The 14,452-nt window shown below is 44.5% G+C and overlaps 1 protein-coding gene across 1 annotated transcript in view; it reads right to left on the bottom strand.

Moving 5' to 3' along the window:
* LOC141139454 (serotransferrin-A-like) overlaps positions 1-14,452 on the bottom strand; it is a 320,870-nt gene that overhangs the window by 38,771 nt on the left and 267,647 nt on the right. The window contains exon 12 of the mRNA XM_073625549.1: positions 11,552-11,707. Within this exon, the coding sequence (XP_073481650.1) occupies positions 11,552-11,707 (156 nt within the window). The remainder of the gene's footprint in view (positions 1-11,551; positions 11,708-14,452) is intronic.

The raw sequence follows: 14,452 nt of genomic DNA on the forward strand, positions 1-14,452 counted from the left end.
TTGACACCTGAGTATAATGAGAGCAAACATATATTCATGGTTAATGGAGGTATTGTGCTTTAGAGGTCGGCACTACCTTAAGGTTCTAGTATCAATACTGAAGGGTGAGTTTTCTTAAGTATCTCCGGTATATGTTGGGCGAGGTATCTATTTGGAGTGATAGAGATGTTTCAGTCATGATGTATTGGTGATATCTACGGATATCTTCTGGTAGAAATGAAATATGGCTGTGGATGGAGATGGGGGACCGGGGGGGGGGGGTAGTAAAGCTTACAAGATATCTTGATGGGAGATAGTAGTATAGGGGTGGGGAAAAGAGAAAGAGGGGAGAAAGGGTGATGAGGTTTAGAGGGGTTTTGGGTATGGCCGTCCCTTGCTTCCCTCCCCAGGTGGCGATCTTCAAGTTTGAAGTTCTCATAAGAGCAGGGGTTCAGGAAAGGGGACGGCCCTCAGTCTGGTGGGGTGTAGGTCTTCCTGTGTCAAGTCTCAAATAGAAAAAAGTATTTGTCTCTGCCGAGGCATCATAGTTACATCATTTTGGGTCTTGTGTTCAGGTGGTCGGAGTATTCAGTTGGATAAATTCATTTGTTTGGAAATGTTTCCAATATACCCATTTTATTCCAAATTTTTTGGGCATGTCTCGGGTATGGATCAGCTCCTCCATTTCCGCTATTTTGTTAATTCTGTGAAACCATTCTTTGATTGATGGGATGTTTTGAGATTTCCAGTGTATTGGAATACATTGCTTTGCTGCATTAATTAAGTGCATCATTAATCATTTATGGTAAGTATTTTGTCGTATAGATGAGTGGTGTAGAAGGAACTGAGCTGGGGTGAAGGCTATGTCATAAGATGTGACATGTGAGGTTATACGGTGTACTTCTTTGCAGAACATTTGGATATGTGGACATGACCACCAGATGTGGATCAATGTACCACGGTCTTCGTGACATCTCCAGCAAATGTTTGGTATTTTGAATTTGCGGAGTAGAACTGGAGTGCGGTACCAACGAGATTGGATTTTGTACCCATTCTCTTGGGCTGAGACGTTAATAGTGCCCTTGTGGATGTTAAGATAAACGGTTTCCCAATCTTCTGGTGTGAGGGCTAAATCTAGATCCTTTTCCCAAGCTTTACATGCTGTGGAAGTATTGGACTGGTGTTCCAAAAATAGAAGGGAGTGAGTAGTGGATATGAGATGATTTTGGGGAGGTGTTAGCTTACATAGACGTTCAAAGGGCGTTAGCGGATTTTTTTTCTAATGATCTTAGGTGATATCAATAGAAATGTCCAAGCAGGAATAGGGGGTTTTTTCCGTTATCGTGGCTAGTTGGGAGGCTGAGTAAAGCTTTCCTTGGTCATAGAAGTGGTGTGCCAGGACCTGCTCCTGTGACCAAAACTGTTGGAAAAAACACTTATTCAGTCCTGGGGGAAAGTCCGGGTTCTGTTTAATCAGTGTCATCGGGCCTGGTATGGACGATATGGAAGAATGTTTGCAGATTTTGCAAAAACATTGTAGTATGGGTTTGATGAGTGGGAGTATACCAATTTCCGAGTGTGAGTGAGATCCTTGTATCCAAGGAAGGGATTTGAGAGGTAGGCTGGTAAAGGATGCCTCTAAACCCACCCAGTCTTTGTCGGGTGCGTGTATGTTCCAATCGACAATCCTGGTTATGTGGACTGCTGTATAGTAATTTAGAAGTTCTGGGAGGCCTATCCCACCTAAGGGTAAGGATAGTTGAATTGATTCTAGGTCTTTGTTCACCCCATAAAAATTTGGAGCAGAAACTCCTGTATGTTTTGAAGAAGGCTGGGGGGATTTGTATTGGTACAGTTTGTAAAATGTATAGAATTCTTGGCAGGGCATTCATTTTCAGAATTGCTGCTCTACCAAACCACGAGAAGAGTGGCTTGTGCCAGTTTTTTAGATCTATGGTCAATCTGTTTAGGATGGGTAGGTAAGTAATTTTTTGTGTACAGGTTTGCTAGTTTGGCTGTGAGTTGTATTACCAGATATGTAATTGCATCTGACTTCCATTGGAATGAGAAGTTTTCTTTACACTGTGTTACTAATTGCGAGGGCAGGGAGATGTTTAGGGCAAAGGATTTGGAGAAGTTTATTTTAAGGTTGGAAATCAAATTAAAGTGTTGAAATTCTTCTAGTAGTACCGGTATCGTAGTATGTGGGTTCGTAAGGAATAGTAAGATGTCGTCTGCAAATGCGGCAAGTTTGTATTCTCTCTTAGTGGTTTTAATGCCTTGTATGTCAGGATTTTGCCTTATACAACATAGAAAAGGTTTGAGGGTGAGAATAAAGAGGATAGGAGACAGGGTCAACCCTGTCTCGTCCCATTTTGTATGGGACGGTCAACCCTGTCTCGTCCCATTTTGTATGGAGAAGGCATTTGACAGGGTATTGTTCACTCTGATTTTCACTGAAGGGTTATGGTATAGGGACCGAATAAAGGTGATTAATTGAGGGCCGATGTCCATGGTTTATAACACTGCTGTCATATAGTCCCATACTACCCTGTCAAATGCCTTCTCCGCCTCCAGGGAAAGAAAGAAGCCTTTTTGGTTGGAGATTATTATGTAATGGTGTAGGTTAATAGCCTTTATGGTGTTGTCCCTGGCTTCACGTCCAGGGACAAAACATACTTGGTTGTGGGAGATAATTGAGGGGAGAAGTGGTAGGAGTCTGTTGGCCAGGATTTTGGAGAAAATTTTAATATCTACGTTGAATAGTGATATTTGTCTATAGTTTGCGGCTTGTGTGGGGTCTTTGTCATCTTTGGGCTATATATGGGCTTCCAACATCTCAGGGTTGAATGTAGGGATGAGCTTTGAGTTTGAGTCGAACTCATGTTTGACTCGAACATTGGCTGTTCGCCAGTTCGCCGAACAGCGAACAATTTGGGGTGTTCGTGGCAAATTCAATGCCGCAGAACACCTTTTAAAAGTCTATGGGAGAAATCAAAAGTGCTAATTTTAAAGGCTTATATGCATGGTATTGTCACAAAAAAGTGTTTGGGGACCCGGGTCCTGCCCCAGGGGACATGGATCAATGCAAAAAAAAGTTTTAAAAACGGCCGTTTTTTCGGGAGCAGTTATTTTAATAATGCTTAAAGTGAAACAATAAAAGTGTAATATCCCTTTAAATTTCATACCTGGGGGGTGTCTATAGTATGCCTGTAAAGGGGCGCATGTTCCCTGTGTTTAGAACAGTCTGACAGCAAAATGACATTTCAAAGGAAAAAAAGTCATTTAAAACTACTTGCGGCTATTAATGAATTGCCAGTCCGACAATACACATAAAAGTTCATTAATAAAAACGGCATGGGAATTCCCCACAGGGTAACCTCGAACCAAAATTTAAAAAAATTACGTGGGGGTCCCCCTAAATTCCATACCAGGCCCTTCAGGTCTGGTATGGATATTAAGGGGAACCCTGGCCAAAATTAAAAAAAAAAAAAAAAAAATGGCGTGGGGTCCCCCTCAAAATCTATACCAGACCCTTCAGGTCTGGTATGAATTTTAAGGGGAACCCCGCGCCAAAATTAAAAAAAAAATGGCGTGGGGTCCCCCCAACAATCCATACCAGACCCTTATCCGAGCATGCAACCTGGCAGGCCGCAGGAAAAGATTGGGGGATGAGAGGGCGCCCCCCCTCCTGAACCGTACCAGGCCACATGCCCTCAACATTGGGAGGGTGCTTTGGGGTAGCCCCCCAAAACACCTTGTCCCCATGTTGATGGGGACAAGGGCCTTATCCCCACAACCCTTGCCCGGTGGTTGTGGGGGTCTGCGGGCGGGGGGCTTATCGGAATCTGGAAGCCCCCTTTGACAAGGGGACCCCCAGATCCCGGCCCCCCTGTGTGAAATGGTAAGGGGGTACAAAAGTACCCCTACCATTTCACAAAAAAACTGTCAAAAATGTTAAAAATGACAAGAGACAGTTTTTGACAATTCCTTTATTTAAATGCTTCTTCTTTCTTCTATCTTCTATCTTCCTTCGGTTTCTTCCTCCATCTTCTTCTTCTTCTGGTTCTTCCTCCGGTGTTCCCGTCCAGCATCTCCTCTGCGGCGTCTTCTTATCTTCTTCTCCTCGGGCCACTCCACATCTATGATGGCATGGAGGGAGGCTCCCGCTGTGTGACGCTTCTCTCTTCATCTTTTTCTTTATCTTTTCCTCTTCATCTTCTTCTCTTCATCTTCTTGTCTTCATCTTCTTTTCGGGCTGCTCCGCATCCATGATGGCATGGAGGGAGGCTCCCGCTGTGTGATGCTTCTCCTCTTCTGACAGTTCTTAAATAATGGGGGGCGGGCCCCCCAGTGACCCCGCCCCCTCTGACGCACGGGGACTTGACGGGGACTTCCCTGTGGCATTCCCCGTGATGTCAGAAGGGGGTGGGTTACGTAACGGGTGACCCCGCCCCCCTCTGACGTCACAGGGGATGCCACAGGGAAGTCCCTGTCAAGTCCCCGTGTGTCAGAGGAGGGCGGGGTCACCGGGTGGCCCCGCCCCCGTTATTTAAGAACCGTCAGAAGAGGAGAATCGTCACACAGCGGGAGCCTCCCTCAATGCCATCATGGATGCGGAGCAGCCCGAAAAGAAGATGAAGAGAAGAGGATAAAGAGGAAAAGATGAAGAAAAAGATGAAGAGAGAAGCGTCACACAGCAGGAGCCTCCCTCCATGCCATCATAGATGTGGAGCGGCCTGAGGAGAAGAAGATAAGAAGAGGCCGCAGAGGAGATGCCGGACGGGAACACCGGAGGAAGAACCAGAAGAACCAGAAGAACCAGAAGAAGATGAAGGAAGATAGAAGAAAGAAGACAGAAGATAGAAGAAAGAAGATAGAAGAAAGAAGAAGCATTTAAATAAAGGAATTGTCAAAAACTGTCTCTTGTCATTTTTAACATTTTTGACAGTTTTTTTGTGAAATGGTAGGGGTACTTTTGTACCCCCATACCATTTCACACAGGGGGGAGGGCCGGGATCTGAGGGTCCCCTTGATAAAGGGGGCTTCCAGATTCCGATAAGCTCCCCGCCCGCAGACCCCCACAACCACCGGGCAAGGGTTGTGGGGATGAGGCCCTTGTCCCCATCAACATGGGGACAAGGTGTTTTGGGGGGCTACCCCAAAGCACCCTCCCAATGTTGAGGGCATGTGGCCTGGTACGGTTCAGGAGGGGGGAGCGCTCTCTCGCCCCCCCTCTTTTCCTGCAGCCTGCCAGGTTGCGTGCGCGGATAAGAGTCTGGTATGGATTGTTGGGGGGACTCCACGCCTTTTTCTTTTTTTAAATTTTGGCGCGGGGTTCCCCTTAAAATCCATACCAGACCTGAAGGGTCTGGTATAGATTTTGAGGGGGACCCCACGCCATTTAAAAAAAAAATTTTGGCCGGGGTTCCCCTTAATATCCATACCAGACCTGGTATGGAATTTAGGGGGACCCCCCACGTCATTTTTTTAAATTTTGGTTCGGGGTTCCCCTGTGGGGAATTCCCATGCCGTTTTTATCAATGAACTTTTATGTGTATTGTCGGACCGGCAATTCATTAATAGCCGCGAGTAGTTTTAATTGACTTTTTTTCCTTTGAAATGTCATTTTGCTGTCAGACTGTTCTAAACACAGGAAACATGCGCCCCTTTACAGGCATACTATAGACACCCCCCAGGTACAAAATTTAAAGGGATATTACACTTTTATTGTTTCACTTTAAGCATTATTAAAATCACTGCTCCCGAAAAAACTGCAGTTTTTTACACTTTTTTTTGCATTGATCCTTGTCCCCTGGGGCAGGACCCGGGTCCCCAAACACTTTTATGACAATACCATGCATATAAGCCTTTAAAATGAGCACTTTTGATTATTCGTGTTCCTGTCCCATAGACTTTAATGGTGTTCGCGCGTTCAAACAAATTTTTTGCCTGTTCGCAGGTTCTGGTGCGAACCGAACAGGGGGGTGTTCGGTTCATCCCTAGTTGAATGGGTTAGAGAGTGATAAAGAGTTGAAAGCCTTCCTGAATGGGGAGCTTAATGTTTCAGTAAATGTCTTGTAATACACAGCGGATAGGCTGTCTGGTCCTGGGCTTTTACCAGCTTTTGTTTGTTTTAGCGCTGTTTCCCATTCAAGTTGGGTGATCAGGCCTTCAAGTTCATTGATAGGGTCCTTAGACTGGATCTTGGGGCAGAATTTGTCCAGGAATGTTTTGATATTATTGGTTCTGTTCATTTGGGATTGGGCAAAGGGATTTGACTTGTCTATGTTGTATAGGTTTGTGTAGAAACGTTGTGGGACGTGCGATATCTGTGTTGTTGGAGTAGGTTTCTCCCATGGAAGAATGTAAGCTGTGTACAGTAGTTTTGGCTTTTCTTGAATGTAGTGGCTGGGCTAGGAGATGACCACTCTTATTGCCAAATTCATAAAATTGCCTCTGAGAAAGCGTAAAGTTCTTCCTAATGTTTTTGCCTATCTCATCTTGTATTAGTGTGCGTATTTCCGCAAGTTCTTGATGGGATTGATGGGCCAGAGTGCGTTTGTGTAGGGTCTCTAAGTGCTTGTGTTTGTCAAACAGTTCCTTAAGTCGTGATTGTTTTTCCTTTTAGATTCTGGCTGCTATCGAGATAAGTTTTCCTCTTATTATGAACTTATGTGCAGTCCATTGAGTTATGCTTGATGTAAGTAATTTACAAGGCATTTTCGTATTTCCGTTGTGTCTGTTATGTCGGTAAGAATGGTCAGGTCCAGTCTCCATATCTGTGCGTGTGTAACTCTTTCTGGAAAAGTCAGCGTGATCGACACGGGATGATGATCTGATAGGATCATTGGTTCAGTCGTCGCCTTTGTCAGATAAACAAGGTCAGCTTGTGTCAGAAAAAGATAATCAAGTCTAGAATATTTGTTGTGTGGAGTCGAGAAGAAAGTGAAATCTTTTTCTTTGGGGTGAAGCGTGCGCCAGGTATCGTGAAGCATGAGGTTCTGTAGGGTCAGTTTCATTTGGCGTAGTGCCCGATATGGTAGGTGTGAAGTTCCCGCGGACATGTGAAGAAGAGGATCTAGAGGGAGGGACATTAAAGTCTCCTCCCAGGAGTAACATTCTCGTTTGGAAGGTGGTTAGATGTTGTGCTACTACCCGGAAGAATGGGACTTGGGATGTGTTGAGGCTGTAGACGTTGGCAAATGTGATGGGTTTATTTCGCCACGTGCCTTTAAGGAAGATGTATCTTCCTTGTTCATCGGCTAGTGTATCAGTTACCTGGAAGGGTATATGCTTGGAGAAAAGGATTGAGACCCCTTTTGATTTGGAGTTGGGGGAGATTGCGTAAAAGCTTTGTGGATAGTAGTAATTTGATAGTTTTGGTACAGCTTGTGAGCAGAAGTGGGTTTCCTGTAGAAAGACTACGTCGGCCCCCATACTTTTCATACTGGCTAGGACTCATGAACGTTTCTCTGATATGTTAAGTCCTTTGACATTTAGAGTTAGAATTCCGAGGGTGGGACGTTTAGATTTAGTCATAGGAAGGGCCATGATGGGACAGTACAGGTAGGCTTTGTGTTAGAGATCGTCTGGGGAGGGAAGCAACGTAGGGAGCACAGGTGTGGTAGTAGGAAGTGTGGGTGGGGAAGAGATAGAGGTGAGGGAAGAAAGGGGATAGGGGGGATATCAGGTAAGATAGAGCCTCTTGGGTTGTAGAGGGATGGGATGTATGGGGGTAGGGAGGGGTGGGGAGATGGTTATGTCAACTGGAGTCGGGTATGGACCACTGGTCTCACCCGAGAAATTCAGGTCCAGTAAGGGTCAGTTGAATCTCACAGAGATCAATGTGTGAGGGTAATTGGTTACAGTTCGGAGAGGGAGTCAATCCCATGTTCCTGGGAGGTCTGTATAGTGTAGAGAGGTGTGGGTTAGTGCAAATGTGGTATTAGGGGGAGGGGGCTTGTACCCCTGTCTAGTTTATTGAACTTAATGGTCAACTCAGGTAAGAGAGGGGAGAGGAAATAAAGTTTTGCGACTAAGGGTCATTTCCTAGTGTAGCCATCACTGTGATAACAGTCTAGTCTAGCTAGAGGTTTGTAGAGAGCTTGTGAAATTAGAGATTGTTGTAATACGCCTTAAGGCCTGAGGTCCCTGAGGTGTCAATATAAGATGTGTTGTGTTTGTTCGGCTTAGTAGCTATGTAAGGGTAGTCGGCAGCTTTAACACAACATGTGGTCTAACCCAGGGGTAGGCAACCTCGGCCCTCCAGCTGTGGTGAAACTACGAATCCCATCATGCCTCTGCCTCTAGGAGTCATTCCTGTAAAGGTTAGGGTCTTGCAATGTCTCATGGGACTTGTAGTTTCAAAACAGCTGGAGGGCTGAGGTTGCCTACCCCCGGTCTAACCGGTGCTTTATCTATAGATAGCCACGTTTGACATAGAAAAAGCATAACATTTTAACAAAAAGTTAAACGATTATAACGACAGTAACAATAACTGTGGTTGTCTGTTGATAACTATGGGTGATCGCCTGCTCTGAAGAGGGCTCTCCATTTAGCAGAGCCAGATATGTTATGTGTTATTGTAGTTGTTTTCCAGGTAATAATCGCACCCAGATAATGGGGTGCGTCACATATGGTGACACACCTTGCTGCTGCTGATCTGAAAGCAGCTATGAGGTATGGAAGTTTCATTAAATGTAGATGCGAGTGTTAGGTGTGTCCTCTTCAGAAGTGTGATCTTTTCATTCTAAATCCAGGTTATCAACAAGAAGAGCGTTATTGTTCTAGTGGTTAAATGGGATATGGTATCTCTGTATAACAGTAGGTGAACAAGTGAACAATCCGTTTTCCACCCCATCCCCATGTGAAATACCTACGTGGGAGCTATGTGTAGCATCCCAACCTGTACCGTCAGTCCTTCCTTTTGTCCCAGAAAGGTGGAGGATAAGGCAAATGCTGCAATGAGAAAAAGTTAGTTAGTGTGACAAGCGCACTTGCCTCTGACTGGAGCCTGTCCATAGGGGAACAAGGTCTTCTGAGTTTCATGCAGTCTTATGGCGTTAGGCCATTAAAGGTACAATAAGTATGCCTCTAGGACAGGTTAGTTGCTAAAGGAATGGTGAAAAGTCACTTGGAATATTGAAAGTTTATTCCAACGAAGAGTGTATTTACAGCTCAGTCATTTCCGGAGGGGGGGGGATAATACAGTGGTAAGGTTCACGGGACAGAGAGGTATGATTTTCATCAGGTACATCTAGTGTGTAAGAAACAGATTCGGTAGAGAAAGTTTACTCGTGTGGCAGAAGGGAAAGGGGGAGAAGATCCGTGTCACGGCAGAAGTCTGTAACAAGAGTGTTAATTACCTCCTCATGAGCGGCGTGGTTTGCGATGGTCTGGAGAAGCGGTGGCGCTGGCATTCCTCAGGTTTCCCGCTGCTTGTGGAGACGAGGGTGGAGGGTGAGCTCTGCGGCAATGGCCCATGCTGAAATTCCCTGCTTCAGTAGAGACAGCTCTACTGGAGGTAAATGAAAGTCGCTGTACCAATCAGGTACATCCACTAGCGGGAGGTACCCCTAAGTTTGCTGTGTGACCGTTTGCAGATGCTGACAAGCAGAATGGAAACTTCCATTTGTATACAATGGCTCTAGCTCTCAGGACATCTAACAGAGGCCTTAGCTCCCTTCGTCTCTGCAAAGTGATATTAGACAGATCCTGAAATGTCTTAACGTCTTTGCCCTGGTGTGATAGTCTCACCCTGCCTCTGGCTTTGCGTAGTTTTTCCTCCTTAATGATGAAATCCGTGAGGCAGCAGATCACATCTCTCGGAGGGGGTCTGTGTCTCTCCCCCTTGGGCGTAGTACCCTGTGTATGCATTCTAGTGCTATATTCGTGTCAGGAGGCCTTTCTAGCAAGTCATTAAACAGTGCTATGACCGAGCGGGTGAGCTGTGAAGGGTCTATGGCTTCAGGGAGACTTCTTACCCGTAGCTTACGACGTCTCCCACAGTTATCGAGGTCCTCCATATGTCGGTTGATCTCTCTAAGGTGGACGGCGTGAGATTCCGTGATTTGTTGTACCTGACAGAGCGAAGGGTCATGGCAGGCTTGTGTCTCCTCAACCTCCTCCACTCTCAGGGCTATGGTTTGGATATCAGAACCTAGCTCCGAAATGGCCACTGACAGCGTGTTTTTGAAATCCGCTGCTACTGTGCCAAGGTCGGCAAGGCTCAGTGCAGATGCCGACTGCATGTCAGGAGATTGAGACGGAGGGCTGCGGCTTCGGGATCTGTGAGTGGTCCTACTTGAGGAGTGGGACTCGTGTGTTGTGGCCTGCGTCTCCAGTGTTGCGCCTCTGGGCCGTGTCCTGAATATCTCAGGATTACGGTGGCTCAGCTGTGTTTCTTGGCTCCTGGGCGATTGTGAATGAGTCACTGAGGCACTCCGGGGTGTGCTTCCCATGTTGAAGGTTCATGATTGGGTCTGTAGGCAGAAAGCTGGACCTCGCGGAACAGGAGCTCTGGATTAAGCGTCCATCTTAGAGCAGAACCAGGCCACGCCCCACCTATTAGCATGCATTTAAAGGTTATTTGCTCAAGAAATAAAACTATAATTCTACACTGTGTCAGCTACATCTTGAGTAAGCTGTCCAGTTTTGGTTACCAATCTTGAGGAAGTCCCTGAAATGGAGAAAATCCAGGGATGGGCAGCAAAGCTGATAAGGGGGCTGGAAGACCTCAGTTATGAGGAATGACTACTTTAAAATTAAAAATGAAGAGACAATTATGGAGGGGGTATGATCATGGTATACAAATCTAAAAATGGTGACTCTAGCATTGGGAGACAATGATTTAATCTAAGGTTTCTAAAGAAGACACATGGCAACACAGAAACAGTTCAATCTTAAAGTGGATGTAAACCCAATGTCATCCTTTCTAAACTACTGCCATGGGGGTTATCTATAAGGATATACATGCCTCCTGCATGTATCTTTACCTGTCACATGTCTCCCCTCTGTCTGTTATGAGAGCCGAAAAACTGCATATATTGTGGGTGGGTCTGTTGTCTGGAGCTCGGTGGGTGGAGTTGTGATGTCAGTAGGCTCTCCGCCCACCTCTACACTCCTTGTCAATATGCATTTTCCCCTGTTTATTTCTAACACTGAACTTCTGCTGAACTTCTGCTATGATCTCTAACATCCAGTGAAAAGACAGGAAAGTAACCACATTACTTCAGCATGCCAAATCATGCTGAGGTGTGGAACAGCCAATCCTTGCAGAGCTGCTGAAGAAAGGAGTGGGGGAGGGAATTAAAAAATAATACCTGTGTCTTAGGCTGTCACTCACAGCAAGGGGGGGTATTTGACAAAGTTTTTCTCACTTCCCCAGTTAGCAGTGTCAATGGAGAGTGCAGATAAATTCAGAACACTTTTAGATTTGTTTCTTAGATGTACACAATGTACATGAAGATAAAAAAATTGTAGTGACATAAACACACAAACACACACAGTTAGGTAAGGTTGAATAAAGACACCAATCCAACCAGTTCAACCTGTGTAAATACTAACTTACACAAATCACAAACTCCAGTTTGCTGGTGAATTAAACCAGCAGGAATATTATAGCCAGTGCGTCCAAGAGCTGTGTGGCAAGACTTAACGCCTCTTAGATTTTTCAATGTGATGTCCTTGTCCTTCTTTTTTACAACTGCAACAGTGCGGTATGTGCCTTAATGGAGATCAAACAAGACATTATTATTTCTACTTTTCAAAAGTAGTTACATTTCTCTTTCTTCCATAACATAAAAAAAACACATATAATGTAGAAAAATAGTATCTCAGAACAGTGTAACCACTTCATATGTGCCATACCCCAAGCATAAAATAAGGAATATATACAGTGCCTTGCAAAAGTATTCACCCCCTTGGCATTTTCCGTGTTTTGTTGCCTCACAACCTGGAATTAACATGGATTGTTTGAGGATTTGCATCATTTAATTTACAGAACATGCCCACAACTTTAAAGATGTTTTTTTTTTATTGTGAAGCAAACAATAAATAGGACAAAATAACAGAAAAGTCAATGTGCATAACTATTCACCCCCTAAAGTTAATACTTTGTAGAGCCACCTTTTGCGGCTATCACAGTTCCAAGTCGCTTTGGATAAGTCTCTATGAGCTTGCCATATCTTACCACTGGGATTTTTGCTCATTCCTCCCTGCAAAACTGCTCCAGCTCCTTCAAGTTGGATGATTTGCATTTGTGAACAGCAATCTTTAAGTCTGACCACAGATTTACTATTGGATTGAGGTCTGGGCTTTGACTAGGCCATTCCAACAAATTTATATGTTTCCCCTTAAACCACTCAAGTGTTGCTTTAGCAGTGTGTTTGGGGTCATTGTCCTGCTGGAAGGTGAACCTCCGTCCTAGCCTCAAATCACACACAAAGTGGTACAGATTTTGCTCAAGAATATCCCTGTATTTAGCACCATCCATCTTTCCCTCAACTCTGACCAGTTTCCCAGTCCCGACTGCTGAAAAACATCCCCACAGCATGATGGTCCCACAACCATGTTTCACTGTGGGGGTGGTGTTCTTTGGGTGATGTTACATAGTTACATAGTTAGTAAGGTTGAATAAAGACACCAGTCCATCCAGTTCAACCTGAGTGAGTGTGGGTGTGTGTCTACAATTATCCCTATTTATTTAAGATACCCATATAGCGCCATCAATTTACGCAGCGCTCCACACATACATTGCACACTCAAATTGGTCCCTACAGTCAAGGAGCCCACAAACCAAGGTCCCCAACTCACATTCATATACTAGGGCCAATTTTTTGGACAGAAGCCAAATAACCTACCAGCATGTCTTTGGAGTGTGGGAGGAAACCGGAGTACACAGAGGAAACCCACGCAGGCACAGGAAGAACATGCAAACTCCAGGCAGTGTTGTGGTTGGGATTCGAACCAGCAACCCTTTTTACTGCTAGGCGAGAGTGCTACCACTACACCACTGCGTTGTGATGTGTTGGGATTGCGCAAGACATAGCATTTTCTTTGATGGCCAAAAAGTTCAATTTTAGTCACATCAGACCAGGGTACTTTCCTCCATACATTTTGGGAGTCTCCCACATGCCTTTTCGCAAACTCAAAACGTGCTATTTTGTTTTTTGCTGAAAGTAAAGGCTTTCTTTTGGCCACTCTGCCATAAAGCACAACTCTATGGAGCGTACGGCTTATTGTCATCCTATGTACAGATACTCTAGTCTCTGCTGTGGAACTCTGCAGCTCCTCAAGGGTTACCTTAGGTCCCTGTGCTGCCTCTCTGATTAATGCTCTCCTTGCCCAGTCCGTGAGTTTTGGTGTGTGGCGTCTCTTGGCAGGTTTGCTGTTGTGCCATGTTCTTTCCATCTGGTTATGATAGATTTGATGGTGCTCTTAGAGATCATCAAAGATTTGGATATTTTTTTATAACCTAACCCTGACTTGTACTTCAACAATATTGTCCCTTACTTTTTTGGAGAGTTCCTTGGTCTTCATGGCAGTGTTTGGTTAGTGGTGCCTCTTGCTTAGGTGTTACAGCCTCTGGTGCCTTTCAGAAAGGTGTGTATATGTAATCACAGATCATGTGACACTTAGATTGCACACAGGTGGACATTATTTCACTAATTATGTGACTTCTGAAGGTAATTGGCTGCACCAGAGCTTTTTATGGGCTTCATAACAAAGGTCATAAATACATACGCACATGCCAATTATCAGTTTTTTATTTCTCAAAATTGTTTTATGTATATATTTTTCTAATTTTACTTAATCAACTTAGACTATTGTGTTCTGATCCATCACATATAATTCAGATTAAAAAAACATTGAACTAAAGGCTGTAATATAACAAAATAGTTAAAAATCCAAGGGGGGTGAATACATATGCAAGGCACTGTATGACACGGATACACAGAGAAGTTGTAAAACTGAGTATTACCATGTTTTTGACATGTAGCTGTTTTTTTTCCAGGTGGAGTTTTTGTGCCAGCAATCTCTTCACCGAATGCATTAACACACCAGCTGTACCCAGTGCTGCCATGGAACTGCTGTGGTTCATAATTGCCCTTTTCATCACACTGAGGAACAAAACGACCTATCACTTTCTCGTCTCCTCTCAGAGCTACCTGACGTTCTATCCAGCATTTTGTCAATTCTGTTAACACAAAGAGGAAAGAACAGAGATTACCAAGAACACTTTCATAAGTGTTTAAATGTCCAGAAACAGTAGCAGTGTAATGCCCCGTACACACGGTCGGATTTTCCGACGGAAAATGTGTGATAGGACCTTGTTGTCGGAAATTCCGACTGTGTGTAGGCTCCATCACACATTTTCCATCGGATTTTCCGACACACAAAGTTTGAGAACTTGCTATAACATTTTCCGACAACAAAATCTGTTGTCGGAATTTCCGATCGTGTGTACACA

The sequence above is a fragment of the Aquarana catesbeiana genome, linkage group LG04 (assembly GCF_042186555.1).
Source record: "Aquarana catesbeiana isolate 2022-GZ linkage group LG04, ASM4218655v1, whole genome shotgun sequence".
In the NCBI taxonomy this organism is placed as follows: Eukaryota; Metazoa; Chordata; class Amphibia; order Anura; family Ranidae; genus Aquarana; species Aquarana catesbeiana.